Below are 13,533 nucleotides of genomic sequence, written 5' to 3' on the forward strand. Positions count from 1 at the left end.
GGGACAGGGTCAGATGTAAGGAAGACCTGGAGCGTGTGTGTACTGCGGTACAGTTGCCCACGCCACTCAAAACTGTGCACACAAAAACGGGCGTGCCCAAGTGTCCTGTCGTCAGCAACATTCACTAGCGATGTCAAGTCAGCAAAGTCAAAGTGACTGTAACTCTTCTTCAGACCACATTCCTTTGCATACTTTGAACAAGTAAATCCTGCTCAACAAAAATAACGAATCTTTTATCCCATCTTTCAGCACACAAAACAGCTAATTTTTATTGTCATTATTTAAAAAAAATACTAACTCTGCCAATACTATTACTACTACAGTATCATTTTATGTCTCAATGCGATACAACACCAGAAACTGTAACATCTTTTGCAAATTAATGCAAACAAACTAACGTGGCATTTCTCATTTTGTAACCCATGGGCATCAGGAAGAAGAGCCGGGGGAAGTCTCACTGTTAGACATTGGAGTTAGACATGACATCCGAATGATGTAAAAGATTCTCTGCATTTATTCCTCCATGTGACCTGAGTCCATACTGATTCCACTTCAGAGAAGCATAGGAACAGTCCTTATACATATTGTCTCCTTTTCTTTTTTTCTCACAATCTCTTAGGTCTCTCCCCCTCTCTTGAATTTCCTGTTCTCCAACCAGGACCCTCCGGCCAGGCTGTCAGTCATTGGGTTCATCCATTATTCTCCTTAAAGGGGACTTTAGGCCCTGCTAAAAGGAAGAGGTAGAAGAGCTTCCAAAACACTCTGCTTAGATTGATTTTGTCTTGGCATAACTCAGGTAAATCGTTAGGCTAACAGTGTTTGTGTCATTTCTCAGCCTTGTCCAAGAACTCCTGTAGAATCACCTGATGAGATCTGAGGCCCTGAAGTGGGTGGGAAGGTGCCCTGCCCAGAAAGGGAGCCGTGGGTTAACCTGTGCCATCCTGCCCTCCGGCTGTGAAACACTTTGCCCCAGGGGTGTGGATGGAAGGTGGAAAATAGCTCTGCAATTGGCCCAGCAGCCAGTGTCTGGCCGCTGCCCCACATACTAGCCTCATGCATTTGCTTATATTCTCCTTTGAAACATCCTTACTTCTGTTCCACACAAACAACTCTCCTGAGCTCCGGCCAAGGTTTCACACATCCTTCTCTGGTAATGTTCTTATCAGTCTTCTTGGACATATTAGTTGACTTGAGCAATTCTCCAAGAAGAAACTCCTTGATTCAGATCTTCAGAAAGGGACTCTCTTTCTCCCTGTGTGGCAGTGGTAGCTGGTAAACTATGATGGAAGCTGGGGGTCACTGTGCTCCCACCCCAAGGCATAATCTCTCCCTCACCCACTCCTCCTGGTTGGGGAAGGAGAGACCCCTCTCTAGTGAGGAAAGGCGTCGGCCCACTCAGTGGGAAATAGAAACAGAAGCAAAAACAGAAACAAATGCCAAAGCATCCATCATTTTCTCTGGATACCCTGGAGATAATTTAGCCAAATTAGAAGTCACAAGAGGCTGCTGAGCTTTAAGCTAATTGGAGGAGTACTGGGGGCCGGAAGGACCATGGATACATTCAGTCAATGAGTAACATTGCGGGCAGAGGCCTGACAGGTGACAAGGGAGGGGCACAGAGTCTCAGACACGCTCTCCTCTCCTGCTGTGGGGATGCAGCCTTGTCAAGAAGAGGCTCCTGGGAGATTTCTCGTCTACATTTTTGGGTTTAGCCAAAAGCTTACTTCATCATGCCTCATTGTAGGTCAGCAGAAATTCAACTGCAAAAACCTGGCTGATCATCAGAATTACCTGGAGAGCTTTGTAAAAATATAGATTCCCAGATACCCTCCTAGATTCACTCTGGCAGAATTTCAGCAGTGAGGCCTTAGATTCTCTGTGTAAATGAAGTTCTGTGCTGCCAGCTTGGAGGGCCGTTTTTATAGCTCATGGAATCTCTGGAAGAGATCTATTCTAACTTTTCCATTTTTCTATTACAAAAGAACTTAAACTCAGAGTTGTTAAGTGCAGTGTTGTAGAATCACAGCCATTTATTATCTGGAAAAAACTGCAGTGATGAAAATCCTTGTATGAAAAACACATATATGTGTGCCTGCTAAGGAAATCGAGGAACCAACCTAGCAGTACACCAGGTCAAGTCTTCGGGCCAGCCGTTGCTACACTGATTGCTATCATATATGCACTTATCTTTAACTCATTTATTCACTTACAACAATGACACCCGAAAAGCTCTGTTCTCGTGGAGCTTTCATTCTAGTGTGGGGTCAGAGACTACCCACGGGATACAAATGAAACATGGCCAGAAATGGCATGTCAGTAAAGACAAAACAGGGAACCGGGATTTGATGTGTTTAGCAATTGGAGTCAGGTTGAGACTGTAAGCCAGATGGCCAGGGAAGGTCTCACTGCATGAAGGTGACTTTGGAAAGGAAAGACCTGAAGGAACTGAGAGAGCTAGGCATGTACGTATCGGGGGTACAGTGACCCAGGCAGAGGAAACAGCAAGCACCAAGGCCCTGGGGTAGGAACACGCCTGGTCTGTGCGCGGTGAGGACATGTGCAGAGTGAACAAGGAGAGGAGGAATAGGAGGCGCGTCAGAGAGGTAAAGGTGGGAAGATCACACTGGACCTTGCAGTGTAAGCACTTGGGTGTTTAGTCTTGCCTGAGATGAAAAAAACTCATTAGAAGATTTTAGACAAAAGAGTGTCAAGACCCAATTTATATTTTTATAGGGCCTCCCTGTGAAGTGTTGCAACCAGACTGTAGGGGCAGGAACAGAAGCAGGGCAGTCAGATCTGAAGCTATTGCAATATTTCAACTCCATGTGCTGGGCCAGAAAATTAACCATCTCAAACATGTTAAGCATGAGCATTATAATGCGCGTATGCTTCAGAATGACATGGAAGGAAGCTGGGAGTCTGCCGCCCCCTCGTCTGCCCAGCCCCACAGGTCTTGCGGTGAGAGCATTCTACCACCGCTGGAGTGAAGCTATGCTGGTCTGGGGGCTGGTGAGAGTTCTGTCTGCTTGAGGCCATGTGAACTGGAAGCAACAAGCGCTTCCTACAAATTCTCTCTGCTGCTTGTTTTTCCTAAGTGTTTTTTGCACGGAGTGTTCTATAGGCTCTCTGATCGCATTGCTCTCTGAGACACTTACTTCCCGGTGTAATTAGGGCCCTGGCCTTTTCATCCTGGTTGCAACTAAGTATCTTGTTCGCTCCAAAGCACTTATTAAAACATATTTTCAAGCTCTTAGGTATGGGAGCGGTTGGGCTGTTGCTAGGTGAAAATATCTGTTTGCTCCAGGCAGCCATTACACCTCAAATTTTCCCTCTAAAACATAATCCTGTTATAAGAATGGTCATGATTATGAAATGGAAAGGTTTGTGATACATATGGAAAATTCCTGGCAGATATGCACTGTATTTTAATTCTTTTAAGTGACCAAACTTATTTGCCAATTAAATCTGTTCTTATAATGCTGGCTGTTTTTCCAAACCCACAATTACTGGCCAACTTCAGATGTATTCTAAATGTTCGCAGCATTAGTGGAAAGAAATGGCAAACCCTTCAAACTCGGTTATTTGGCACTAGAGAGACTGGTCTCCACACAAATAAAACACTGAGGGGGGAGGATAGGTAAATCATCGAGAGATAAAACTAATCTGATTTTCAAGAAGTAAAATATTTGTGCTACAACAACACAAAAAATCAGTGAATCATTTATTCCAGAGAATTACCATTCAAAAAGATTCACTGTAACAGTCGAGGGAAGGTTAGGAAACTAGGAAAGTTTTGTTGTCAGTTTTTTATGCAAACAGTGAGAGGGATGTCTTGACAAGGATGTGCCAGTTCTTCAAGCCCAAGTATGGCAATAGTTGAAAATGGACTTGCTGTGGTTACTGAGAACTATACACAGCTTTCAAAAGCAACATGTAGGTGAGTCACAGTGACAGGCATGTGTACAGAGGAGGAAGCTGACATAGTCTTTCAGGCCAACCAGTAATCCTGGGTGGCTCTGGCAGAATGAGGTACTGAATCACCTCACCAGTAAGATTTTTTCTTCTTGAGTAAATAGTTGGCAACCTTGGCCATTAGCTTGAAAGGCAGCGAGAAAAGTAAGCGTTCATGAGTGAGTACCCAGCAGAGGTGTTTATTTAAGCTAAATCCTAAATGTCCTTGAGGGTTTAACTCTGGGTTGCCTCTTCCCTACATAACTATAGAGCTGTGAGTGTAGGAGCCAACACAACGGACTCATTTTTTATGCATCCCTGCGTCTGATCACTGAGTACATGAATGAAGATGATGACCATGGAGGACACCTGACGCTCAGCTGGGAGCAACTGTGCTTCCCATTGCTAGAGAGATTTTTGAATCAGAAATTACACCAGTGCTTCTCAGCCTTTCTCTGTTCAACGAGCACTTTTGAGTGGTGGTATAGTGAAGGGACCAAAAAGGGAATACCCTATTTAGAAAGAAATATTTAGAAAATCTAAAAAAAAAACTTCCCAGCCATTCACTGAGCTGCCCTTCAGCACAGCATCAGTGTTTACACAGACCTACTAACTTCCCGGATCCCCAGGCAACGTTTTCCCGTGTTGTAGGTTTTTGCCCCACGTCTCCACGAGGGCTCCTTTCTCCGATTAGCAAGTTGTAGGCTGCTCTCCGCGCAAGCTGCGCATCACAGCCGTCCACACCTGCCAGGTGTCTCTGCAACAGTGCGGAGCTGCATGTGGTCAAGTGCAAATTTTATCCACTGATTGCAGTTGGCAGCTGACCTAGGAAGAGCTTGAGGGACACCAATGTCGAGAGTCACTCACTTAGAAAATCATCAGTTTGGGATGTTGTAGAAATGACTCCTGTGCAGGTAAATCCAGATCACTCCCAAAATGCATATTCCAACTCATAGCTGCTCCTTAAACTAGTGTAAACTCTACAGAAGAAAGTTCCATTAGTTCGAGGTTTCAGAATGCCCCTAAACCAGGACCAGTACGTTGCTAAGGGCTAGGTTGGGACCCTGAACAGAGTATGAGTATGTAGGTGACATCCGTGAGGACTCAGTGGACTGTGGGTGCTCCAGCTGCATAATTCACTGAACTGTCTTGCCAGTTTCTACACTAGCTTGACTGGGCATAATTCAAAAAAAGGAAAAACTCATATTCATTCCATTCTCCTGGAGTTCTGTGATAGCATTTGATAACACTACAATGGTGATGTCTTCCACATATAGTATTATAGTATTTCTTCAGGCAGTTGCTAAAAGATACAGTGTCTAACTTTTCTGTAATACTCACACCCATTTTATCTAGATGTTCAGTGGATCTATAAACCTCCCCCTGGGATCAATCCTAGAAACTGTAATGGAACCTCTGGCCCCAACCGTAGAGGTCAGAAGAAACCACAAAGAGATTACTAGGATCCGCTAGATATTTACTGAAGAGTTTCCTGAATTCCTGTTCTTTTGACTCACTCAGAGCTCCAACCAGTACAGGAATAGTGGTGACTAGTCATTTTGGACCTAACTCTCATGTGGCACCTTGCTAAGAGCACGAAGATATTGAGAGCATGAAGAATGAGAATCTAGAAATGGTCAAAGGCAAGCATCACAGTTTCTCCTAGGCCTTTTGTGTCTCAGGGCTGACACAGAAAACTGAGCCCTGTCCGGCCTAGCCGGGAGCAGAAGGCTCCATTTTCTGTCCTCTTTCTAAACCTTCCTAAACCTGCCCAACTGCAACACCCTCCTCCTGTCTCCTCTTTGCCATGAAGCCACAACAGTAGCAATTTTTTGATCAGTTCCTATCCTGACTGTGGTTAATCAGATTTGCCCCTTATCTCTGACAGATAAGAAGAACTGGTCTCTGGTTCTCCTTGAGCCTCTGTACTGGTGTTACTGGTATGGGGTTACACCTGAGATTATCTGATGAGATGACAAAACCTCACACCTCAGGCTAGCCCGGGCCTGGGCAGAGTTATCTGAGCTGCTAGGGAAAGTTTAGGAAAGACCACAGGGGTCTGAGATTCCGGGACAAGTAATACTATCAGGACCATAGGTGTTTGAGATTGGGGGACATACACTGTCAGGACCCTGGGGACACACATCCCTTCCAGACTAGGGAGCCTGAACTGGGAGACAGTGGGTCATGAGAAGGTCAGTGGCAGAGTCTGGAAAACTGTCCTTGGGCTACTTCCAATACAAATAGGATGTGAGACTCTTGGAGTCCCCCACTTTGTTAAAGAGCTTAAAACATTTTTGATATTTGTAATGTGTTTAGAAACAGAACAAAAAAATTTTTATGTGCAAAGAGGTCATTTAAAAGTAAAATGTACTTGTCTGAGAAATTTCTTTTTTGGTATGTATGTTCTTTACCTCCTTTCATCGTTTTCATTTAATGCATAAAACAATACAGTAGGCATCAAAGGCCTCATAGCATCTCTCCTTCATTTAGCTTCATGTGCCTTCTCTTCCCCTTTTCCAATTGTCTTTTCCTTGTGCTACAGACTGAATTGCGGCCATCTCCATATTTACGTGCTGTGTCCCTAACCCCTAATGTGGTAGTATTAGGAGACGGTGCCTTTGGGAGTTAATTAGGTTTAAATGAGAAATGAGGTCAGGAGGATGAGGCACTCTTCACAGGATTAGTGCCTCTATAAGAAAAAACATCAGAGCTTGTGGTCTCTCTCTCTACCACGTGAGGGCACAATGAGAAGGTGGCTGTCTGCACCCCAGGAAGGGAGTTCTCACCAGAACTCAGTCATGCTGGAACCACCACCTTGGACTTCCGTCTCTAGAACTCTGAAAAAATCAATCTCTGTTGTTTAAGCCACCGAGTCCACAGTGTTTTGTGGTGGCCGCCTGAGCTGACCAGGCCCCCTGCCTCTCTTTCTCTGCTACTATCCTCTTCTGAGAGGCAGAGACATAGACCTAGTGACTGTACCGCCTATATGATGCCACCCTGCCGCACTGGTGCCCCTTTACCGTCAGAGTTAGGCAGACTACCTACTCTACCTCTATGGCATTATTTTTAAAACTAACAAACAAAACCCTTTTTGACCAGTTTGCCTTCTGGAGTGGCACTGAACTCCTCTGTTCATTATGCAAATTGGGAGAGAGAACTTTCCCTAAAAGGAAGGGGGAAACTGGGGAAGGAAAACATTGGAGGAGGGGTGAAGAGGAAGGAGAAGGGGACAGGCAGGCACACACAAGGCCCTGATGCCCTGCTCCGTGCCTGAGCCTTGAGGAGGCCAGGGTTTCCCCATCCCACACACCATTCCTCTCCTTAGCATCTTCCCTTTGCCCCTCTCTGCCACTCCCATCTTTTTTCTCCTCCCTCCATGGAAATTCACTTCAACCCGTAAGGACCCATTCACCCAAGCCCAGATTTCTATGCCTCTACCTGCTGGGCTAACAGTTGAGGGCCAGTGCCCCTCCCTCCCAAACAGCAGTTGTACCCGTGAACTAGAGCCATCCCCAAGAAACACATCCACCTGGGTTTCAGAGAGGGCTCACCTTGAAAGGAACTCTGGGTGAAAAAGCGGAAGGGGCTGGGAAGTACCGACTGGAAGTTACAAAGTGGTTATGGGGATATAAGGACAGCATGGGGAACACAGTGATATTGTAAAAGCTATGTGTGGTGTCGGATGGGCACGGGGACTATCAGGGGCGACACTTTGTAAAGTGTATGATTGTCGGCCCACTGTGCTGTACAACCGAAACTAACACAAAAAATATTGACTGTGAACTGTAATTGAAAAATATTTTTTAAATAACAGAACTGAAAAAATAAAAGGGAACTCTGGTCCGGTTACTATTCAATAGAAAGATGATGAGAGCCACAAATAATATTTAAATTTTTTTAGTACCTACATTTTTAAAAAGTAAAAACAAATGAGTGAAATTAATCTTTAAAATGTACTTTAACACAAAAGATCCCAAATATCATTATCATTTATCATTAACACATAATTCTTAACATTTATTGTTATTTCACATTTTTTAAAACTCTCCCAAATCAAACACGTACATCTCAACTGCAGCGCATCTCAGTTCAAACTAGCTGCATTCGGTGGGTGAATGGCCACCTGTGACTAGCGGCTATTGTACTGGACGGCGCAGCTCTGGCCAGGGGAGAGGAGAGTGGAGGCCCCGGCACATCAGCAGATGGGGAAGGCCTACTGCCATGTGGACGCCCCGCCTGGGCCTAAAAGCACAGGCCCATTGCAGAGGCAACAAACTAAAGGGTCCTTTGAGATCTGAGATTTTTTTTCATCACTTTTGAAGAAAGATACTCAAACCACCATCTCTTTAAATATGTTGTTAGAATTCTGAATGTTCAGAACAAAAATTTCTCTATGGATTCTTGAAAGCTGGTATGTTGCTAACAGAGCAGAGAACGGTCTCTCTCTCCTCATCACTTTTGTGAGGCCAAAAGCTCTCTCTGTAATTCGGTGCACGGGCTTTCGCCCCTGTGCCCTTCAGGAAGTGATGACTTCGAATTAGTCCTACTTGCTGAGAAACGGGTGATTACCTGCCTGCCTGGACTCTAGCAGCAAAGCTGTCTCATCTTTAGCAGGCACACAACAGTAGCAGGCGCCAGTATTCTGGACTACCCGTGCAGCTGTGCGGTTTATTTTCACTGGGGACTGCGCGAATACTGAACCTCCAATAGCAATTCACTGTCAAGACCGTGTTTCAGATTCATCCATATGCTACTGGCTGAATTATTCCGACAATTATACCTAAGCTCTGATTCCCTTACTTCTTTGTGTGTGTGTGTGTCCAATGTATTTATTTTGAATAATTTATTTTTCCATTTTTCCTAACATATACTTGATGCTTTTTCTTTTGAATATTTTTTTTTATTATTGGTCAAGTACAGTTGTCTCCATTTCCCCCCCACCCCAACCATCCCCACTTCCTACCCTTGATCTTACCCCCTTTGGTTTTGTCCACCACATGATCTCACCTATAAGTGGAACCTAATCAACGAAAGAAACAAATGAGCAAAATATAACCGGAGACATTGAAATAAAGAACAAACTGACAGTAACCAGAGGGGAGGAGGGAGGAGATAATTGGAGGAGAAAGGGGAAAGGTTTTCAGGAACATGATGTCCCTTTCTTCTTGTAACTGAAATTGGCCTTCTATATAACTGGGAAAAATGGTTACAATGGTGGAAATTTCAAGATGCGAGTAGAAAGGAGGATGGTACTGCTAAAGTCTAATAGGATGAGGTTTGCTTCAGCAACTGAATTTTTTGATGGTCTAGTGAGATTTGTTTTCAAGGATTTCCTACTAGCAGCCACTAATCTTTTATGTATTTATTGGAGCCTTTCTTTCTCTTATCCTTATCTGAGGGGGTTAACTGATAGAAATTGATAAAGAATAGCTTTTGTGTCCAGGAAGTATTTGTGATTTTGATTTAGAAATGCTAAAAAGCCTTCAAACCTAAAAGAAATGAATCTCTATGGGAGATCTCATGCTAATAGAGTTTTTCTAGATCACCTCAAATTATACCCTGCCAACTCTTAAAGAAACTAGTCTTTTCTCATTAGCACTTCTCCCAGAAGAGGCAATGACCTTTTCCTCCCAGTCGAATTAAAATTCAAATTGAAGCATATTTCTACTTGATTGTGGCTCTTGTGAAAGGTTCTTAGGAAAGGGATAACATGCAACTTGGGATGGCTTTTGTTTTTAGACTGGATTTTTCAAGGACAGCCCATTCCCATGGTTAACTGTGTATCAAAAAGGGTTGGAAAAAAAAGATTCTCCTCCCTCTCCAGGGTCCTCCAAGTTCTTTTTCACGAGCACCCAGAATCTTCCCTTTCACTGGGTCCAGATTCTATTCTCAGTCTATCTGACCAGATGATGTAACATCTGTGTTGTCTTTTAAGAACGTGAGAAATGAAGCTTTTCGTCTTCCCTCTTTTTGAGTTCTGGGAAATTCAATTAAAATTGCTCAGACTTTCCTTTTCCTGTTTGCTTTAGATGACAACTCACCGGAAGAGTCCTGTGACAGTCTCCCGCCTGTGGAAAAATGTGATCAAAACACTGGCCTGATTATGGAGTTATCCACGCAGGTTTCTCTTCAGAGTGAGAAGATAGCTCAGCTGGAAGAAGCTTTAGAGGAAAAGGAAAAGAAGATTCAGCAGCTGGAAGCCGAACGGAGCACCCATCCTTCCGAAGAGGTCAAGGACTCTCCAGCGTGTTTGGAAGAAGCCCCAGTTTTGTTTAATGATAGCATTATTCCTATGGCCTCTGATGAGGATATGTAAAGATTCCCAATTTTAAATAAAACAATAAAAGTTTATTTTTTCTTCAAGGTAAAGTCTAAAACACAAGTAGTCTTCTCACTGGCAATCTCAAGTTCAAATTCTTTTTCTAATTTATTTTTATTTTTTAATTACACTTTATTACATTACTACAGTTTTCCCCCTTTGCCCCCTCTACCCAGTGTCCCCTCCCCCTCAGGCAATCCCCACACCATTGTTCACGTCCATGGGACATGCATGTTGGTTCCTTGGCTACTCCATTTCCTATACTGTCCTTTACTCTCCTGTCTTTATTACCTATTTTTACTTCTTAGTCCCCTCACCTCTTCACCCATTCCCCCACCCCCCTCCCATCTGGCAACCATCAAAATGCTCTCCATACCCATGATTCTGTCTCTGTTCTTCTTGTTTGCTTAGTTTGTGTTTTTAGATTTAATTGTTGATAGATATGTATTTATTGCCATTTTATTTGCAGGCTAGAAGGGATTGGCAAGAAATACTCAGTCATGAGAAGTGGAGACCTATAGCCAAGGTTGTTCTACCCAACATGCTATCATTTAGCATGGAAGGGCAGATAAAGAGCTTCCCAGACAAAACTAAAGGAGTTCCTCGTCACCAAACCATTATCATGTGAAATGTTAGAGGGACTTATTTAAGAAAAAGAAGACCAAAACTATGAACAATAAAATAGGAAATAAACAGACATATCTACCAAGTTCAAAATCATGGGTTTTAATATATCTTACAATGTTCATATTGAAAGGAAACAAAAAAAAGTATTCAGAAGCAAACACTGAATGTTTCTCCTTTAGGCGTCAGTAGTCGTGGAATCCACACAGCTGTAGAAGACCATGTTTTCAGACAGTCCTGGTAATAGTGACAGAGGGAAAACCACCAAACTAGACAGTCAAAGAGCTTAGCACCATCCTCTCACCAAAGGCTTGTCACACTGCAACGGAGGGGTGGCTCCAGCCCTGTTTTAGCACAGGGCTCAGTTGTGAACAGAAAGCCATCACGGAGGGCAAGCTTCAAACTGGGGAGAGTTGGGCTACTGAAGAGCAGAATCTGTGCCTGCAGAGTGAAGAGCCAGGAGGCCTGCCTTTCCTGTCCTCTCGAATGCATGTATTTGTGGCATGTATCTTATTAACATTTAGCAAGGGTAGAAATGAAATAAAACCAAAGCAACAACAACAAAAAGAATAGATGAATCAGAGACGCAGTCCCTTGGGAAAAGTGTCTTGGGACAGCATCTCCTTGGGAAAACACACGCGCACACACACAACTGCTGATATTTTTCCCTTAGGGGCAAGACTAAGACCAAAACAAAAAACACTACTCTGTTTCGATTGTACCAAGAAGTGGTGAACAGCACAAAATAATGTCAGGAAAAATAGAGGATGGGCAAAGGAGAGCTACCCTGTAATCAATGAAATAGAGTCAATGAATCACATTACATTTCTTCCCCATGAGCCCCCCTCAAATGAACTATTTTCCACCCAAAGGGGATAGCTAGGTACTAACTTTAAGGAGGACTTTGGTACCTAATTTTTACTGTCTTAACACAGCATGACTCAGGCTGACAGCTCCTGCTCTCCCCTAAGTCTGACTGGATTGCTGCTTCTTGATTTTATTCAACCTGTTCAACACATACTCCTTAAAACTCTTCTACCTACCATAATAGATGTGAGGCACACTAACAATGCCAGAAACATCACAGCAAACATAAGCATCACAACTTTTATCATTCAGGAGTTCCTAGAAACACAAGAGTCTCCTTAAATGCAAGGGTGATCGTAATGGGCAGTGGCAAATGGAGGGGAGAAGCTGGGGGTGAACGTGGGTAAATAGCACTGTCTTAGTAGATAAAGGTTCTCAAACTTACTGAGCATGGTGCTCAGTAAGAATGAGCATTCCTGGGCTCAGGTGTACAGCCCAGGACTACACATTTTAACAAACACCTGTGGATTCCTGAAGAACGTATTCCAGGAATCACATTTTAAAACACGTTGGTTCAGGGCTGGCTTCAAGCAGAGTTGTCACACTGTTGTTCTCAGAATAAAAGACTGCTCTCCCCACCCCCCAAAACTAATTTTTAAAAAAGACTATCCCCAGAAGGAGAACCACTCCTTGCAAACCAGAATGAGGAGTGTTCTGTACTATGTAACTAATTTAGAATTTGATTATAGATCCCAACCATCTACAGAACAAAGTTTCTAAACCTGACCTTTTTTTTTTTTTTTTTTTTTTAAGGAAGTAACTGAGTTTTGGACTCAGAATAGGTTTGCAGTATTGACTCTAGAGATTCACTTTAAAAAATCATTAATTCAGCCCTGGCTGGTGTGGCTCAGTGGATGGAGTTGCCGGTTGGATTCCCAGACATGAGCCATGCCTGGGTTATGGGAAGGTCCCCAGTTAGGGGTGTGCAAGAGACACCAATCAATGTATCTCTCACATATCAATGTTTCTCTCCCTGCCTTCCTCTCTCTCTCTAAAAGTAAGTAAATAATATCTTTAAAATTTTTTTTAAATCATTTGTTCTCCCAGTTTCCATACAAAACTAGATTCTTCCCGTATTTGTTTATAACATCGGAGTTTCACCTGAAATGTCTGTAAGTATGTACAGGTGCAGTTCATTATCGGAAAAGGAACCAATGTACAGCTTCCTGACCACGAATACACACCAACCCCAGAAAGTGACTCCAAGCGCTTTGCCATGGTTCTGATAGAATCTTTTCCAGGGAATCTACTTCAGCCCCTACAGAATCCACTTCAGAAATCCATTCTCTCTGGGCCCTCATTTTCACCTCCTCAAACCCTCTGACCTCCTTTCTCAGACACCAACGAGACCTCCCCATTCCAGTTTTGAAGTTCTGCCCACTGTTTCTAACACCGTGGTGAGGCTGAATGTTGGCACGTCCTTACTGTGGATTTCTGTGAGAAAACTTTTAACCCTTCCTGTTTATTAAGAGTGGACTATCTCCAAGACAAACTACCATCTCTGAAATTTTGATGTGTTATTATGATAATTACGTCTCCTGCTTTATTTTACCAAAGATTGTCTTAATCCCATGAAATATTGAGGGTAAGCTAGATGGAAGGCAGGGAGGGAAAAAAAGGAAAATCCCATTACATCCCAGACAGGGTGATGGTAACTTCTAGATCGATTTCCCCTGGCTGATGCCCTCCTTGGCCCTCAGCAAGAAAGCAGTGGAGATAAAATAACAGGCAGAGCTGGAACTGCTGTTAATAATTAATCGAGCCTGTCC

The 13,533-nt window shown here is 43.4% G+C and overlaps 1 protein-coding gene across 1 annotated transcript in view; it reads left to right on the top strand.

Annotated features, from left to right (window-relative positions):
* Positions 1 to 10,307, top strand: part of CCDC192 (coiled-coil domain containing 192) — a 181,680-nt gene extending 171,373 nt beyond the window's left edge. The window contains exon 7 of the mRNA XM_024571287.4: positions 9,984 to 10,307. Coding sequence (XP_024427055.3) covers positions 9,984 to 10,270 — 287 coding nt within the window. The 3' untranslated portion in view covers positions 10,271 to 10,307. The remainder of the gene's footprint in view (positions 1 to 9,983) is intronic.
* The last annotated feature ends 3,226 nt before the right edge of the window (positions 10,308 to 13,533 follow it).

Source organism: Desmodus rotundus, chromosome 1 (assembly GCF_022682495.2).
Source record: "Desmodus rotundus isolate HL8 chromosome 1, HLdesRot8A.1, whole genome shotgun sequence".
Classification (NCBI taxonomy): Eukaryota; Metazoa; Chordata; class Mammalia; order Chiroptera; family Phyllostomidae; genus Desmodus; species Desmodus rotundus.